At 49.8% G+C, this 18982-nt stretch overlaps 1 protein-coding gene across 1 annotated transcript; it reads left to right on the top strand.

Annotated features, from left to right (window-relative positions):
* The first annotated feature begins 2523 nt into the window (after window positions 1-2523).
* Window positions 2524-18397, top strand: GTPBP2 (GTP binding protein 2). The gene is made up of 12 exons (XM_083175372.1): window positions 2524-2830; window positions 5458-5484; window positions 5571-5755; window positions 5836-5944; window positions 6574-6771; window positions 7372-7546; window positions 14698-14917; window positions 15015-15150; window positions 15778-15836; window positions 16362-16533; window positions 16611-16775; window positions 17446-18397. The coding sequence occupies exons 1-12, from the start codon at window positions 2660-2662 to the stop codon at window positions 17608-17610; spliced, it is 1782 nt and encodes a 593-aa protein (XP_083031498.1). The 5' UTR covers window positions 2524-2659; the 3' UTR covers window positions 17611-18397.
* The last annotated feature ends 585 nt before the right edge of the window (window positions 18398-18982 follow it).

The raw sequence follows: 18982 nt of genomic DNA, 5'->3' as shown, positions 1-18982 counted from the left end.
ACCGGGACCACCTGAACAGAAGGGGATGTCAGTGACGTCACTGGGACCAGCTGAATAGAAGGGGATGTCAGTGACGTCACCGGGACCAGCTGAACAGAAGGGGATGTCAGTGACGTCACTGGGACCAGCTGAATAGAAGGGGATGTCAGTGACATCACTGGGACCAGCTGAATAGAAGGGGATGTCAGTGATGTCATGTGACCAGCTGAATAGAAGGGGATGTCAGTGACATCACCGGGACCAGCTGAACAAAAGAGGATGTCAGTGACGTCACCGGGACCAGCTGAACAAAAGGGGATGTCAGTGACGTCATGCGACCAGCTAAATAGAAGGGGATGTCAGTGATGTCAGCGGGACCAGCTGAACAGAAGGGGATGTCAGTGACATCACTGGGACCAGCTGAATAGAAGAGGATGTCAGTGATGTCACTGGGACTCACAAGGGACGTTTAGTGATGTCACCGGAACCCACTGAACATGCAGGTCATTGGCTGCATGTTCAGATGCTAGGGACAGGGGCAGCAATAACTATGCGCAGGAGTGTACACACTAAACGATATCTTTTACATTCTTATCTAGCATGTACTTTTCCCCTTTCTTAGCGATATCTTTTAAAATATTGTAGTGTATATGCATCGTGATGAATCACGAACATCAATGTTTTTACTTAGATGGTAGTGGTTTTACCAATCAATGGCAGCCAGCCACGCTTCAGTGCTTCTGCGCATGCGTGGCCGGGCTGAAGATGGTTGTGTATGTGCAAAAAAAAAAAAAGGGATTTTTGTGCATGCGCCAATCATAAGAATTTTTTTCTATCGAATTCTTTTGATGAGATGGTCAGTGACCATCGCATCAAAATATTCGATAGCGGAAGCCAGCCATCATTCGATGGTGTTTCCAATGTCCATCCCTAGTGTGTGCCTGACTTTAGAGAGAGATAAAGTGCCAACCAATCATCCTTCCACCTGCTGTATCGCAAAGCGCAAAGAGCTGCCCTTTGTGCTACTAATCGCATATGTTTATACACATGCGATTAGTATGATTGCGATGTGTGGCGGGATGTATCGCAACTGCTGGATACATCCCGCCCTCTATCCCGCTCCAAGACTTGGTACATAGCCCCATACAGATACACTGGTATGGGGTTATAGGGTCAACACAATGAAGATCGACAGGGCTTAGATCGATGAAAGAGGTCAATATGGCTACAAATTTTTGGTACTTGTTTCCTAGCACGGCGCCCATCATGGGCCATCGCATCCCTTAAGTTAAGGTATGCGATGGACCAGACCGACGCGATTTTTGGCTATTTTTAGCCTTTTCCCAACAATTAGAAAATCGGGTCCATCACGTCATTATAATGGCATGCGATGCGACTGACGCGACCAACACGATTTAACATTGAATGCATTGTACTCAATGTTAATTTCCTATGTAAAATCGGGTCCATTGTATGCCATCATAATGTCATACAATGCGACGGACCCGATTTTCCATAGGGAACAATGTTAAATGGGTCAATGTACCCAATTTTTTATTGTATACCCACCCTGATGGGTAATTTGTATGTCAAATGCCCCCCCATTGTTAATGCCACCCCACGATGAACGCCAACCCGAAGCGTGGCAAGCGCAGCGAGCCCGCGAGAGGCGGCGGTACGCGTCCTCCGACCTTTTCCTACCCCCACTATCCACGTCGGCGTGGAGTTGACTTTATATAGTGTGGCGAGCGCAGCGAGCCACCGAGCCCGAAGCGTGGCGAGCGCAGCGAGCCCTGCGCGTGGACGCGTAATACCTGTGAAGTAATGTGTAGTCCCCTCGCGGGGCTCGCCACACTATATAAAATCAACTCGACGCTGACGTGGATAGTGGGGGTAGGAAAAGGTCGGAGGACGCGTACCGCCGCCGCTCGCCACGCTTCGGGTTGGCGTTCATCGTGGGGTGGCGTTAACAATGGGGGGGCATTTGACCCATCAGGGTGGTTATACAATGAAAATTGGGGTCTGGGGCGCATTTAACATTGGGCCCAATGTAAAATCGGGTCTCAGGGACCAATTTTACATTGGTTCCAATGTGGAAATCGCGTCGATCGCATCGCATGCGATTTGGTTGCATGCAATGCGATCGACGCAATTTTCTTAGGACCCGATGGATACAATTAAAATCGCGCCGTGCTAGGAAACAAGTACCAAATTTTTTGACTGTTGACCTTCCCATTGTCGACTTAATGCATGTGTCGACCTTAGCCATATAGGCCTATTTCATGCACCTTTAGTGGTCGACCTAGAGACCGTATCCCCGGATGCACTTGTACATCTTCAGCCCCAATCGAACTGGAACTACAGCTGAGCAACAACAAACAACAGCCAACCGCTTCCCATGATGCACCGCGCGCCTGATGCAAGAATGAAGGGGCGTGTCCTGGGCGCTAGCGTTCTATGTGGGAGGAGCTATAGAACTCGGGCTTTGATAAGCGGCAGGCTTGAGGGCGTGTTATATGGGCGGGCCTCTCAGGATCCAAACAAGAGGGTGGAGCGTGTTGCCGGTGGGCGGTGGGGATTGGCTGCTTGGTGACGGCAGCGGCAGGTGGGCGTGTCCAGGCCCGGTTATGGTCCCCGCTGCTCGGTGTCTCCTTAGAGCTGTGTCCGGTCTGGGAAGCCGATGCCCGCGCTGGGCGCTCAGTGCCGAAGGACTGTAGGGATGGAGCCGCGGGTGTTCGAGCTGTTCGGCCCGGGCGGGGGATCCGGGATGAGGGGGAAACCGGTAGCCAAGGCCAAGAAATCCGGCAAGAACCGAGGCAGGAGCAACAACCCGCCCTACCTACCCCCGGAGGTGAGCGTTGCCCCGGTACCCAGGCATAGAGGTGCTGCCTGCCCAGTGCCACAGGCTGACCAGTGGCTCCATAGAGAAGTGCAGTGTGACCCCTTTATAGGAGCGCAGGGTGCCTGATGCTCATGTACAGAGGCTCAGAGTTCCCCGCTGTTCTGCTGCACCTGTGCCAACATATTGAAGTGCCTGGTGCCTTCCCTGTGCCAAGGTGTCCGGGTGCCCTCCATGTACCAAGGTGTCCGGGTGCCTTCCCTGTACCAAGGTGTCCGGGTGCCTTCCCTGTACCAAGGTGTCCGGGTGCCTTCCCTGTACCAAGGTGTCCGGGTGCCTTCCCTGTACCAAGGTGTCCGGGTGCCTTCCCTGTACCAAGGTGTCCGGGTGCCCTCCCTGTGCCAAGGTGTCCGGGTGCCTTCCCTGTATCAAGGTGTCCGGGTGCCTTCCCTGTGCCAAGGTGTCCGGGTGCCTTCCCTGTACCAAGGTGTCCGGGTGCCTTCCCTGTACCAAGGTGTCCGGGTGCCTTCCCTGTACCAAGGTGTCCGGGTGCCTTCCCTGTATCAAGGTGTCCGGGTGCCTTCCCTGTGCCAAGGTGTCCGGGTGCCTTCCCTGTATCAAGGTGTCCGGGTGCCTTCCCTGTGCCAAGGGGTCGGGGTGCCTTCCCTGTGCCAAGGGGTCGGGGTGCCTTCCCTGTGCCAAGGGGTCGGGGTGCCTTCCCTGTGCCAAGGGGTCGGGTGCCTTCCCTGTGCCAAGGGGTCGGGGTGCCTTCCCTGTGCCAAGGGGTCGGGGTGCCTTCCCTGTATTGTGGCGCAGGGTGCCTTCCCTGTGCCAAGGGGTCGGGTGCCTTCCCTGTATTGTGGCGCAGGGTGCCTTCCCTGTGCCAAGGGGTCGGGGTGCCTTCCCTGTATTGTGGCGCAGGGTGCCTAGTTCCTGTCCCTATATTGAAGTGCCTGGTGCCATCCCTGTGTTGTGGCGCAGGGTGTCCAGTTCCTGTCCCTGTATCGTGGTGCCTAGTGTCACCCCTTTATCGAGGAGCCTGGTGCCATCCCTGTGTTGCCGCACAGGGTGCATGGTTCCCGTCCCTGTATTGAGGTGTTTATTGCCATCCCTGTTTCTTGGCGCAGGGTGCCTGGTGCCCATCCCTGTATCATGGTGTCTATATTGAGATGCCTGTCCCTGTATCGGGGTGCCTGGTACCATCCCTGAGGCACAGGGTTCCTGTGTTTGTATCAAGGTGTTTGGTGCCATACCTGTCCCTATGTTGAGGTGCATGTCCCGGTATTGAGTAGCTTGGTACCATCCCTGTATCGTCAGGCATGGTGCCCATCCCTGTATAGAGGCACAGCCCCCCTTGTAGTACAACATGGTACCTGTCCCCATATAGAAGTGCAGGTGTCTGTTGCCCTCCCTTATACAGAGACTCTTGGTACCACCCAGTGTAGGAGCGCAGTTTGCTTGGTGCCTAAAGCTCTATCATACGTATGCATACACATATCCCATATGGCAGGGCTTCCCAAACTTTGTGGAAACACGGCACCCCAGAATATCAGAAAGTTTTTCATGGCACCCCTAGACCAAAAGTGTCCCATTAAGAAAGTCAGAAAAAATTATTAAGTTAATAAAATTGTGTTTATAGCTCGTCCTTAGGGACAGTTATGTGGTAAATATCAGGATTCACCTCTGTTTGTCCACAATTTGGCTATTACTTTGGCCATAAACAACTTAATTTTGATCATGGACCACCAATCCGGGGCACCCCTGCAAGTCCCACACAGTTTGGGAATCACTGCTATATGGTGTTATTCTGTAGCAGGCCTGACCGACCAGAGGCTCTCCAGCTGTTGTAAACTACAAGTCCCAGCATGCCCTGTCACCATTTTGGTATTAAGGAATGTATATGTCAGCGTTTCCCAGACTTGGTCCTACGGGCTCCCTAACAGTTCAGGTTTAAAGAATAACAGGTGCACGTGATTTTATATAGTACCTCGCTCAGATTGGTTTTATATGTGATTAAACTTGGATATCCTTATCATCTGGACTGTTAGAGTTCCCTGAGGACCATTATGTAGAATAAGTGTCCTGTGACTGTGGTGACTATAGATACAGCATATGATGGTGGGAATATTCTCCTGACTTTAGCTGTCAAAGGGTTAAGTTTTATAGGAAATCCTGGTGACGTGTCGCTGGTTATGTTGCTAAGCCCTGCCTGCCTGTCTGTAACCCATGGGTGTGCTTAACCCCTTCCCTGCCTATCCATAGTGGGTATGCATTTTATCGGGGGGTATAATGTTGATTGAAATTAAGTTTTCCTAGGACGTGAGAATTTTAACATTTTCGTTTAAAGGCTGCTCAGGTTTCATACAAAATGGAGTTATGTGTTTTTATGTCCCTGATATACATTAAGGTCTGTCAGGCATGTCTGAACCGTGGCCGTCCAGCTGTTGTGGAACTACACATCCCAGCATGCCTTGCCATCATTTTAGCATTCCCTTATAGAAAAACTGTGGCAAGGCATGCTGGGACTTGTCATTTCACAACAGCTGGAGGGCCATAGTTTGTACATGCCTGGTCTATGCAGAGTCGGGAGTAGTGTGGTGGTGTCTGATCTCAGTAATGTTGGTTCTGCTTTATTACAGGCAGAGGAAGGAAACATAGAATACAAGGTAAGTGTCATTTATCTATCCTCCCCCCCTCTCCCTATCTGTGTGAATGGAGCATCCATATATTGGGGTTCTCTTCTCTCCTGCAGCTGAAGCTGGTGAACCCCTCTCAGTATCGCTTTGAGCACCTGGTGACCCAGATGAAGTGGCGGCTGCAGGAGGGGCGAGGCGAGGCGGTGTACCAGATCGGCGTAGAGGATAATGGACTCTTGGTGGGGCTGTCGGAGGAGGAGATGAGGGCATCACTACACACCCTGCACCACATGGCCGAGAAGTACTGAATTTCCCATGTTGCCTGTGTGTGTGTGTGTGTGTCTTATCGGGGTCTCTCGCTAACTTGTCACGTCACTGTAGGGTTGGAGCAGACATCACGGTGCTGCGGGAGCGTGAGGTGGATTATGACAGTAATGCCCCCAGGAAGATTACTGAGGTCCTAATCAGGAAGGTTCCGGACAACCAACAGGTACCATAAGGTTGTCCCAGAATTATCATTCACCGTGTAGAACATCCTGCTGACGCCGTCCTATCTGAGCCACTGAGTAATGATCTAGTTCTGGGGTGGCCAAACCTGTCCTCAAGATCTACCAACAGTTCACGTGTCTCAGGCACCCTGTGGATCTATAGACGGAATAAATGCAGCAGTGCACAGCTGGGTGATTTGAAAACCGTGGACCGTTGGTAGATCTGGAAGAGCAGTTGATGTAGTGTGTTCCCGGTGGTATTCCCCCTGCTGCTGTCATTCATACTGCACCTTCTGAAATCGGGATCCTTCCATCTCGTTGTCCTACCAGAAGTTACTCCTCCCACTTCTGGTAATCTGTCATCACCCCGCCTCATCTTCCGCTCCACAACCTCTCGCCTGTTTCAATGTCATTTCTTCAATGATTTGTCTGCATTTATGTTATTGCCCTCACAATGGCTTCTTATGACTAGCGGTTTAAGAAGAATACACAAAACGTAAACTTTGTGTTAAGGTTCATACACACTGAGCGTTTTTCGTTCATTTCGTTGAATCGGGCCCAAATGCTATCGTACAGGGCTGTGCGGTCAATTGCTAAATACCGGATAATAATCCAGCAATGTTTTTTTCAGTTTCTGGACCTGCGAGTTGCCGTCCTTGGAAATGTGGATTCCGGAAAGTCTACTCTGCTTGGTGTACTGACACAAGGGGAACTAGATAATGGCCGAGGCCGGGCCAGACTCAATCTCTTCCGCCACCTTCATGAGATCCAGTCCGGTCGGACATCCAGCATAAGCTTTGAGATCCTTGGGTTCAACAGCAAGGGGGAGGTGAGGGCTGTAATCGCAGTACATATTGTGGATAGGGGGAGGTGAGAGCAGGCCAGGATGGCGAGCAATGGTATTATTGTCCTGGCACGCGAGAGCAGGGCTGGGTGGAGGGTAAATGTACTGGATTGGGTGTTTTTTTTTTTTTTATATTTTTCACACCTGATTCAGGTAACATTATTCATGATTAGAATTGCCATTTTCTCCACCCTGGGGCTCCTAGACATATCAGACCAACAGATGAATATTGTAACAGCTCAAAATTCACCTTCCCTCTTTAGCAGTGTAACAGAGCGGGTGTGGTACAACACACCGCCAGTCGGGATTCGGACAGTCATTAGTCTGACGTCGGAATCCTGACTGCACAGCGGGAGGAGCACAACGAAGCCCCTTGCGGGCTAGCTGCGTTCGCCACGCTGCTTGCTGCGCTCACCACCTATTTTATTCTCCCTCTATGAGGGAGCAGTCGGAATCCTGACTCTCGGTGAGTCGTCCGGCACCCAACAGAGCAGTAGAACGTATGAGGACTTCTTCTGGAGGTCACTTGCATGTGCTGCCCCCTGGTGGCCAGTCTGACGAGTCTGTACCTTCTGTTTTGGGCAGGTGGTGAATTACAGCGAGTCTCGCACTGCAGAGCAGATTTGTGAAAGTGCCTCCAAGATGATCACATTCATAGATCTGGCCGGACACCACAAGTACCTGAAAACCACCATCTTTGGCCTGACCAGCTACTGTCCGGACTTTGCCATGCTGGTGGTCAGCGCCAACACGGGGATTGGTAAGTGCGCACCCCTCTAGTACAGGTGACTGTTTTGTAGAATGTGGCATTGAAAACCTGATAACTGTGTAGAAAGGTTAAAAAAATTATTGTAACTGCTACCAACCAATCCGCTGTCCCTTATTTGCTCCCATTCATCCAGATTGCTGGGGTCTAGGCAGCTGTAATGAGACGTTCGTATTGCCACCTCATGCTTCCACTAAAATACCCTAATTTGCCCAAAAAGTGATCTTGGGTATCAGGAGAAGGTGCACCAGATTACTGAGCCACAACTTGTCTCTCCTTTGGGGAAGGCTTTCACACCGAGCCCTATGGGGTTGTAAACAAATATAAGTGTGTGGAACCAGAAGTGAATTTACATAAACACTGGTTAACTACATTATCTCTTATATATTTGGCTACATCTGTCACTCAAAGTGTGTCTGGAGCTGTAACGCTGGGTTGTGGACTTCCATCTTAATTTATGATTGTCATCACCTGTTTTAAACAGGGTAATTGATAAGAAAGGTGTTTAAGCACAGGTGATGGTAATCCATAAATTAAGAAGAAAGTCCAGAAACAGAGCAATGTGTCCCTCCTGGAGAGGGTCATGTTGGGAGGTATGCACCTTCTCCCCCCCCCCCCCCATTCACGGCATCCCCACGATTAAATGGCACATGCAAAACACTGACATGGCTATGGTCGACAATGAAAAAGGTTGACAAGATTTTCAATGTTTTCATATTCATTCTCATGTGTCGACATGGACACCAATGAAGTGCCACACTTATGTCAACATTTACATGTGTTGACCTTTCTGTGTTGATTTTTTCTTGTGGCGATTCGCGGCACCCCCCGCGACCCCCCCTCCCGCGATTTGCAGCACACCCCCCGCAATTCGCGGCCCCACCCCGTGACACCCCCCCCTCCTGCGATTTTACGGCACCCCGCGACCTCCCCTCCCACGATTCGCGCCAACCCCCCGGGCCCCCCCTCCTGCGGTTCACAGTGCCCCCCACGACCCCCCCTACCGCGATTCCCCACCCCTGACCCCCCTCCTGTCATTGCGGCAACCCCACGCCCCCGCCACCCACCCTCCCACGATTCACTGCAACCCCCGCGCCCCCCCCCCCCTCCCACAATTCGCGGCACCCACACCCCCCCCCCCCCTCCCGCAATTCACGGCATCCACCCACGACACCTCCTCCCGTGATTCGCGGACACCCCTCACCTCCTCCCCCCCCCACCCCCGCGCGCGATTCACGGCAACCCCAGGATTAAATGGCACATGCAAAACACTGGCACGGCTATGGTCGACAATGAAAAAGGTTGACATGAGTTTTTGAAGATTTATTTTTCTTTTTTTGAATGGTTTCATATTCATTCTCATGTGTCGACATGGACACCCATGAAGTGCCACACTTATGTCAACATTTACATGTGTTGAACTTTCTCTTGTGGCGATTCGCGGCACCCCCCGCGATCCCCCTCCCGCGATTTGCAGCACACCCCCCCGCAATTCGCGGCACCCCCGGTGACTCCCGCAATTCGCGGCCCCACCCCATGACACACCCCCCTCCTGCGATTCGCGGCACCCCGCGACCCCCACCCACGATTCGCGCCAACCCCCCGGGCCCCCTCTCCCGCGGTTCACGGTGCCCCCCACGACCCCCCCTACCGCGATTCCCCACCCCTGACCCCCCCTCCTGTCATTGCGGCAAACCCCCGCGACCCACCCTCCCGCGATTCACTGCAACCCCCCCGCCCCCCCCCCCCCCCCCTCCCACAATTCGCGGCACGCCTCCCGCAATTTACGGCATCCACCCATGACCCCTCCTCCCGATTCGCGGACACCCCTCACCTCCTCCCTCCACCTCCTCCCTCCACCCCCCCCACCCCGCGCGCAATTCACGGCAACCCCAGGATTAAATGGCACATGCAAAACACTGGCACGGCTATGGTCGACAATGAAAAAGGTTGACATGAGTTTTTGAAGATTTATTTTTCTTTTTTTGAATGTTTTCATATTCATTCTCATGTGTCGACATGGACACCGATGAAGTGCCACACTTATGTCAACATTTACATGTGTTGAACTTTCTGTGATTTTTTCTTGTAGCAACTATGAACTATGTGCACGTCAACCTACACATCATCAACCAATTCTTTGTATAATATATAACACCTGTTCTGTTTTACTGTAGGTGTTTTAAGTCAGACCTTTTACTGCTACTATTACTGTTTATGTAAATGCATTCTGAATGACAGCAACATCCTACCATCCTTCTACAAGAATATATAACCAACTAGGTGATTCATCGCTCCCCGTGCCCTCCCCCTCCCGCAATTCACGGACCCCCCGCGCACCCCCCTCCCGCGATTTGCAACCCCCCCTCGCGCAATTCACGCCCCCTCCCACGCTTTGCGGACCCCCGCCCTCTCCCGCGATTCGCCGACACCTGCGCCCCCCCTCCCTTGATTCACGGCACCCCCACGCCCCTCCCGCAATTCACGGCACCCCTAAGCCCCTCTTTAGTCCCCCGTATACTCACACACCCCTATCACTAACCAGCTTCCTGCTCTCCTGAACCGTAACTTCCACCACTGGGGAGTTTGCTGACGCTGTTTTGCCCACATGCCCCTATCATGCCTCATAGCCCAGCCTCCTGCTCTCATGCACCCAAACTCCCACCCAGTAGGAGGAGACACTGACTAAGGGCCACCATCCTGTACTCCTGTACTGCCACGCTGGACCCTCACCCACTGGCAGAAGCTGCACAGTATCTCCCACCCTCCTCTTTAGTCCCCCTTATGCCCACACACACCTATCACTACCCAGCCTCCTGTTTTCCTGTGTCGTGACCTCCGCCAGTGGGGAGCCGCTGACTCAGAAACACCCTACTATACTATTGCACACACACACACACACACACACACACACCTAAACAACATGCACACACAGCCCCCCCCCACACCCACAAATGTCACTGTACCATCCACACTATCAATGTACATCTTACTCTGTAACCGCTTTTTAATTAAACAAAACAATACACACCCCCTTCCACATCATATACTCTCTATTTAACACATTTCACCTATAACTCAAGTTGCAATACAGGCCATCTTTCATACAATTCTAACCATCTTTCTCATATGCAAATGTTCACAAATTAAGGGGGCGCAGCCCCTTACGACGGTGTGAAGAGCGCCCGTAGGGCGCGATAATCACCTAGTGATACTAATAAGTGGCTTACATAAACAGTATACATATAATTTAGGCTTTGTGCCCTCACACTTGGACTCCTGCAACCCGATCTACCTCAATCATCCAGAAAACGTGCAGCTTCCCAGCCAGCTGGGTTTTTGGCACTTGCTCCACCGTCTTGTCACCGTCTTGTCACCGTCTTGTCACCGTCTTGTCACCGTCTTGTCACCGTCTTGTCACCGTCTTGTCACCGTCTTGTCACCGTCTGGAACTTGGCAAGTCTGTTCCAAGAGTGACACTCATAGCCTTACATAACCAGGGTCCGGGGTACTCGACGCAGAAATTGATTTCCAACTTGCTCACTTTCATCTGCAAATGAAGAACTAATAGAACGTAGCCTTCATACGGTGTTCCGGTTCTTAGTCATGGTACCAGGTGACACTTGCTGCTCTTTCCATTTGGAGAAACCTCTTTAGAAAACTAGAAAACTTCAAAATCAGACTCAAAGCTTTCATGCGTTTCAGTAATACACATCCACATTCATAATGCTCAATTCCCAGCTGTCTTTCTGCATGCTGTTTAACCCTTCACGTTGACTTTGTATACTGTGTGGCTTTAGTTGCAAATGTGAAATGCTTTGAGTTCTATTGTGGGATAATTGCTGAATAAATAAAACGATTGTGTTACACAGCGCGGATGCAGTTATATCATGCAATCATTTCCATGGCTCAGCCACCCTACATACACAAAAAGCCCCTTATCGGATGGCAAAATAATATACAGTACTATATATAATATAAATGGCCTGCTATGCACTGGTAAACTTGAGCGCCAGGTCTTGTGGAGATACTATATGTGGTCACGTGATGCACACGTGTCGCCACCACTGGACCGCGGAGAACAAGGTCAGTATTTGCTGTTTCTTGACTGCTCTTCGGAACCGGGGCCTCTTCCTGTATTGAGTTGCTGCTCTCAGCAATGGTCAAGCACTGTGGAGCTCCAAGACACCCACTGAATGGCCAGCCATTGTCCCATATTCTCATTGTATGTATACAGGCTGCGCCAAACATCTAATGTACTGAAGCGTGACTAGATAGATGGGAAAATGACGGGACAATATCTCTGACCCACAGCCCATCTGTAGAGCAAAAGTTAGCGGAGAGGTTCTTCTCTTCTCTCTGCCGCCTCAATCAACTAATGCCAGATGCTGCAACATGGACGCTGCTTCCTTAGACAAATCTTAGCACAAGATGAAAAAGTTTGTCACTGGTGTGGAGCAATTGAGGTCACTGGCAACTTCAAATAAAATATAACCTTTATTGATATATATATAAAAACCTTGATCACTCAGGATAGGATGATTTATTGTTCCCCAGATGGGAAGCAACGTATGCAGCATTAAGAGAAAATATATATAAAGAGATAGTCTGAAAATAGACACCTTTGTTACATCTTAGCTAGTCAAGAGAATTTATTCTCTTCAAATTGGAGCTACATTGTTGCAGAATATTTGTACCAAGTGAACTGACCCCTGATTACAGAAAACAGAGTTGATCCAAGGGGTGACCCTGAAATAATTCCGGACTGGTATTTTGAACCAGTTCTTACCACCACATAGAAATAGCCAGACATACCCCATTATCATATACAATAAAGACACGTCCATACAGATTGTTTGTAAAGAAATGTATTATATTAAAACTTGTCAACAACCTAATAAAAGATTGGGTATAAACCCATATCATACAGTGCGTAGGCGGTGAGCCACCGAATTCTAACACACTTCATTCCTTCCCTGTCTTCACTTGTTATTGTTACATATGTGTCTGTTATATTTAGCTTTTTTAATTATACCAATAAAGGTTATATTTTATTTGAAGTTGCCAGTGACCTCAGGTGCACCACACCAGTGACAAACTTTTCTTCCTCTTCTTGGGCAAATCATTTTTTGTCGAGTGGTAGCACACCTCCCATGAAAATGAATGCTGAAAATACCATTTTGAACATCAACTAGGAGGGTCCTATTTTCCTCAAGTATAATGAGGGTCCTGTGCGGGTAACAAACCCTCTCTGTCTGTGTAGACAAATCTTAATCGTTATCAACAAATGTAACGATTATGAAGAAGCTGTATTTTATTGCTGAAATATCTGCACATAAACAGTGTACAGGGAGGGAGGGGGAGGGGGATTTCCAGGGCCGGCTCTACCATTAGGCAGCTTTAGGCATCTGCCTAGGGCGCCGGGATCTGGGGGGGCGGCACCAAGTATGCAAATAAAAAAATCAAGGATGTCTATGAGGATCCTTGTTTTGCTTACTGCAGGTGGCGACTGTGGAACTTCTAAGACCTCACCTCCATACTTTCCCTTGAGACATACTTCCCTACTTTGCTTCCCCCCCTTCTTGTACTCAGTTGTGGGTGGCAAAAGGGAGGGTGCAGAGGGCCTCCAGGGAAAGCAGGGGTCTTTCCCACCTTCCCGGGGGGGCTGTGAGGACCAGATGATTTTTTTAAATTTATTTTTTATTTTTTTATTTTTTTTTTGGAAGGGGGGGGGGGGGGAGTAGGTTGAAGTTCTGCCTAGGGTGCTGAGAAACCTTACACCGGCCCTGGGGATTTCACAAGGGTATGCCCAGCGTTTCCGGGGCATGCCCACAAAAACGGTGGGTGCGGCCAGAAATCACTGGGTGTCCCCATGCGGACGTAAGTGTGGCGAAGCCTGGGCCCCCTGTTCAGCCATCTCCAGCCCAGATGAAATTCAGAATGGACTGACCTATATCTGCGAGCAGGTGAAAATCGTTTGAAGTATTTTTCGCCCGTACAGCCGCATCAGAATGGATGTGTCAGAGAACACAGCCATTCGCATGCAAATGCAGCCATTCAGGTGGCGAAGAGGGGGCGGCGTTTACCTGCTTGGTAAGCAGTAAGTTTATGCTGCATATCAAGCCATGCTGAATCACCCCCTTAAAGACTCTGTACTGCATCTCCTCTCACATGCCCTGGACACTTGTACACTGATAAGTAATACTGGTCTTATCCTAATCAGGCCACTTGGAACAACAGCGCAATGTGCAATTTCTGGACTTGCCTCTTTTATCCAGCATCACTGCAGGCTCTCCTACAGCTCCATAGAGGTGCACAGCAAACACCCCCCCCCCCCCATCATGGTTCTGTCCCATGGTAACCACCCCCACTAAACGTCTTACAGATGTCTGTGGGCTCTAAGGAACAGTGCAAAAACAAGCACAGGCACTGTGTGCATATACAAGGAATCCGACGTTGGTTTCCCATTTACAAAGATAGCTGCTGTTTTCAGTGAGAACGGTGCCTAGTCCTGAAATATAATTTGGTGATGAGCGAATCAGTTGGGGATAATACATCGCTTGAGGAGGCCGATTATCATTGTAAGGAGCCGCAAAACTGCGCAGTCTGGGCCCTCAGGATTCTGTGTCCTACAGGAAAAAAAATCTCCCATAAAACAGAACAATTACAGGATAGAGAGGATTCTGCTCCTCAGAGCTAACAATCTACAGGGAGAGAGCAGTATTGAGCCAGTAGGGGTTCAAGGGACTGGAGCTGGTAGAATATACATCAGGTGGCGGTGGTTATTGGGGCACTATATCATTCGTTAAGGATGGGGTATATGTAATAGGGTGCGAGATTTGTCAAACTGCCCAACCTCTGGTTTAGCCTTTTAAATGATTGGGACTTTAAATCTACCGCCTTAATATCCAAGATTGTGCTGGTCCAATGAACTTTGCACCCTTATAGTTATACCCCTAGTGTCTGACTCGTGTGTACCTTGCTATTAGTAGCCTCGTTCTGTAGGCTTAGCCATGCATTTGGGCTGCTCAAACACAAATATCCATTCCGGGGATTGTATCTGGGTTACGATGTGTCTGCATCTCTACAGCAGAATGATCATTGTAATGTACAGATATGTAACTGATGCCTACATCTTTCTGCAGCAGGGACAACGCGGGAGCACCTGGGACTGGCCATGGCGCTCAAGGTGCCTTTTTTTCTGGTGGTCAGTAAAGTTGACCTCTGCGCCCCACAGACAGTAGAAAGGACGCTCCGGCAGCTGGAACGTACGCTAAAGCAGCCCGGGTGTAACAAAGTGCCTTTTATGGTGCGTTCTGAGGATGATGCGGTCACTGGCGCCCAGCAGTTTGCTCAGTCACCGAAGTAAGTAAAGGCCACAGTCCCTGATTCTCTCCTCTGTGCTCCTGTAACCCAGCCCTGAAACTGCTTAGTAACCCCAGACTTTATCTCTTTTCTACAGCATCACTCCGATCTTTGCCCTCTCCAGTGTGTCCGGAGACTCTCTGGACCTGCTGAAAGTTTTCCTGAATATTTTACCTCCTCTCACAAACAGTCGGGAGCAAGAAGAGCTGATGCAGCAGCTGCCCGAGTTCCAGGTTAGTGATTAGGGAGATGAGTCATTGACCTCCAATTCTGCACTGGACCTCATCAGCCAGTGTGAGGGGACTAGTGCAGATAATGGGGGGGATCCAATGCAGTGCTCCAGAGGGGGAGATGTGGTGCAGTGCTCCAGGTTAGTGATTGGATTGGAAAGTGAGAGAGGGAGTTCTGATGCAGTGCTTGAGGTTAGTAATTGGATTGGAGATTGAGAGGGGTGATCTAATGCAGTTCTCCAGGTTAGTGATTGGATTGGACAGTGAGATGGGGGTCTGATGCAGTGCTCCAGGTTACTGATTACATTGGACAGTCAGAGGGGGGAGGGGGGGATATCTGATGCAGTGCTCCAGGTTAGGGATTGGATTGGTCAGTGAGTGAGCTGTTTCAGATGCAGCGTTCCTGATCGATGATTGGACAGTGAGGGGGGATTCCAATGTGGAGCTACAGGCTATTGGTTACACTGTTAGTGGGAGGAGGAGTTAAAGATCAGTGATGGGATAGAGGAGGTACAGTTCCAGGTTAGTAATTGTATGTAGGAGGGGAGGAGCAGATCTGCTACTGTGTTCCAGGCTAGTGCCTAGGAGTTTCCGGTAAGATTTGCTTTGACCATTTTCTTCTCTCGACAGGTGGATGAGATCTATACAGTTCCTGAAGTTGGGACAGTGGTGGGGGGAACGCTGTACAGGTAAGAGCTGGTAATGAATCTATCAGGGGACTCGTCAGTATGAGATTCCAGGGTCTATGGGTAGCAGTATAAGAAAGCAGAGTAGAATGATGGGTGGAGCATTGATAAGGGAGAAGTGGCCCACGGCAACCAATCAGCTCTAATGTAACATCTTTAATTTGCATAATATAAAATTGGTTGCCGTGGGACACTTCTCCTCTGACTCACTTCTCCCTTATCACTGCTTCATACATCTACCCCACAGTATGGTGGGGGCATTATGTACCATAGTATTATATGGCAGAGTTTGGGGGGTGGGCTAGTTGTGTGTGTGTGTGTGTGTGTGTGTGTGTGTGTGTGTGTGTATAGACATGGTACATGGCAGAGGAGTTGGTGGTGGGTGGCAGAGTAGTGATAAAACATCAGAGGGCAGAGTTTGGGAGTGGGGTGGATGGTACGTGGCATAAAGTAATGCACACAAAGGAGGGTTTGGCAGGAAGGGATTCTGTTCTGAAATAGTGACTGGCTCGTTTATCACTTTTCCAGCGGGGTGTGTAAGGAGGGTGAGCGTCTTGTGGTTGGCCCGACAGATGTGGGGAGTTTTCTCCCCCTCAAAGTGTGCAGTATGCAGCGCAACCGTTCCGCGTGCCGGGTGTTACGTGCAGGACAAGCCGCTACACTTGCACTTGGATCCTTTGACCGCTCCCTGCTCAGAAAGGTAAGCGCCTTGCTGAGGTGAGTCTACACCATGTAGAGATGGAGTCAGATTGCTGAGTGTCCCTCTTCTCTGCTCAGGGCATGGTGCTGGTCAGTCCGGAGATGCTTCCCACTGTATGCTGGATGTTCGAAGCCGAGATCGTACTCCTGTTTCACGCCACTTCCTGCAGGCGCGGGGTACAGGTGACGGTGCACGTGGGGAATGTCAGGCAGACAGCCGTCCTGGAGCATATACATGGCAAGGTGAGACCTCCTCCTTAAATACTTTCGCCATATCGTTTTTATTTCTTCCTTATCCACATCTGAGCCCTCCCTGTATCTCTCCTGTCTCATCCATTTCTTCCTCTTATCTATAGGTATGTACACCTATGGGTAACGTGGGCCATGCTGTGTTCTGTATGTTCATGGTGAACAATCTGCTCCATCATCTAGAGGGGGGTGTAAATGACTTACCGGAGCACATATTGGCCAGCAGGTCCAGCATACACACGGTTAAGGAAGCCAATCCCAGGGCAATTTTTCAAACCCGGGATTCGGTTTTGACAAATGCTCAATCCCAGGTTCCTAGGATTGGTTCCCTAATAAAAATGCCACAACCGCCCTTATATTTTCTTACATATGCCGGTGTGGCCGGGAGACAGGCAGTCGGTCCTGGAGACAGGTGGGCGGTGTGACCGGGAGATGCGGCCTGTGTCACCTCTGACCAGTTCTTCTAATCTGCTCCTGTCGTTCTCATCGAAGTCTCACATCTTCTCCCCAATTTTTTTTTCTCCTTTGCAACATCTTCCTTCTAGTTTTCAGCTAATTTCCTCCTTTCCGTGTCTTTTCCACTTCCTATTCCTCATCCGGATAACTCCTTTCAATATCACTTTTTCTAATTCTCGTCTATGCCCTTCCCTCTCTCTTCCACCAGGATGAGCTGCGGACAGGAGAGAAGGCCGTGGTCCGTTTCCGCTTCATCAAACACCCAGAGTACCTAAAGCCCGGCACCAAGCTTCTGTTCAGAGAGGGAGTAACCAAGGGAATTGGACATGTGTGCAGCCTACAGGTCATCGCCACAGAGATCAGCAACCTCTGACCCACGACCTCCACAGCGGCCTGGTTCCAGCATCCTCGTTTTTAGAATCCTCCCATATAAACCGTTCTCTTTGCCCAGTTTTATTCTGCCACGACCGGTGTCTTTTATACAAGCAGTTTTTAAATCTCCCTTTTTTTCAATTTTTCCTGATTTTTAAAAGAGAGAGAAAATTGTGGTGGAATAGGGATCATTTATATTCTCCATCCTATGCACCTGCTGCGTGGTACTGGGTGATCGGGGGAATTCCTTCCAATGTACAATCCAGTGTAGCTGGAAATCACAGACTCATTAGGTTTATATCAATTATCAGCTTCCACGTTTTAATAACCCCCTCCCCCAATAACCAGCCTGGAACGCCGGATTCATGTTTCCTTAGAACAGAGCTGTAATCCCAAGAATGTCCAATCCGTGTGCATACAAGTGACAGCATTACAGGTGTTCCCAGAATCAGATATTTTATTATTATTATTATTATACGGGGTAAGCCCCTCCTCCTTTTTTTCTCCAAAGACCTGTTTTTGTCCGGCACAATGGGTTAATCAAACGAGGTAATGACTGCTATTATGTGCTGAGGGTGGGGGGCAGCGAGCGGGACAGGTCCAGAATCAGAGTGTTTAATGTAATGTAGCTCCTGATTTGGGGAAGTGACTCGGTGCTCTGCTGCTAAAGTAGCAAGAGGTTGGCAGAGTGTGGCTGCTCTCCCTCTCCACGTGTGCAGTTATATTGTATTACTGTGTGAGTGTTTATCATTTTGCACGTTCTGTACAGAATAAAATGTTTTACGGAGGGTGGATCATGTTTTCTTGCATCAGCAAAAGTTGCTGGTCGCTAACTGGGTAGGTATTTGTTGGCCTGTTCTCGCTTTGTCCATGGTGTATACTAATCTGGTTCCGGTAGAACGGGTCAATGACCTCTACATCCACAATCACCTGGTCTAGGACTCTTGGTCAAACGCGACTAGTTAGATGCATTAGTCAAAAGAGTCTAGATCGAGGGTAACGAAATTTACTAGGTTGACATAGGTTTACATGGATGCCAAAAAAGTGCACTGTGTCCCCTTGCTGTGCTTGCCATGCCTTGTGCAGGCTGCCTCGCTACACTCGGGACACTATTATAATCGAACACAGTGGTTCTCAGGACCCCACCAGTTCACGGTTTCCAGTTCACCCGACAGGTGCACGCATTATTCACTGACACATTTTAAAAGATTCACAGGTAGGGCTAATTACTTCACTGGTTAGACCTGGAAAACGTGAACTGTTGGGGGGGTCCTGAGGACCGATGTTGAGAACCACTGGTCTAACGGTATGTCCACTTGGATGATAAACTATGAACCAAGTAGGTCTAAAGCAAAAAAACATTAAAAACTTGT

The sequence above is a fragment of the Crinia signifera genome, chromosome 3 (genome assembly GCF_055691185.1).
Source record: "Crinia signifera chromosome 3, ASM5569118v1, whole genome shotgun sequence".
Taxonomy (NCBI): domain Eukaryota; kingdom Metazoa; phylum Chordata; class Amphibia; order Anura; family Myobatrachidae; genus Crinia; species Crinia signifera.
Note: the sequence above shows the minus strand (reverse complement) of the source record. Positions and strands in the feature narration are given on the sequence as shown.

Coding starts and splice junctions, on each gene's coding strand:
- GTPBP2 (XM_083175372.1), top strand. CDS start 2,660: ATGCCCGCGCTGGGCGCTCAGTGCCGAAGGACTGTAGGGATGGAGCCG. Junction 5,945..6,573: donor AGGTTCCGGACAACCAACAG/GTACCATAAGGT, acceptor TGTTTTTTTCAG/TTTCTGGACCTGCGAGTTGC. Junction 6,772..7,371: donor GGTTCAACAGCAAGGGGGAG/GTGAGGGCTGTA, acceptor TGTTTTGGGCAG/GTGGTGAATTACAGCGAGTC.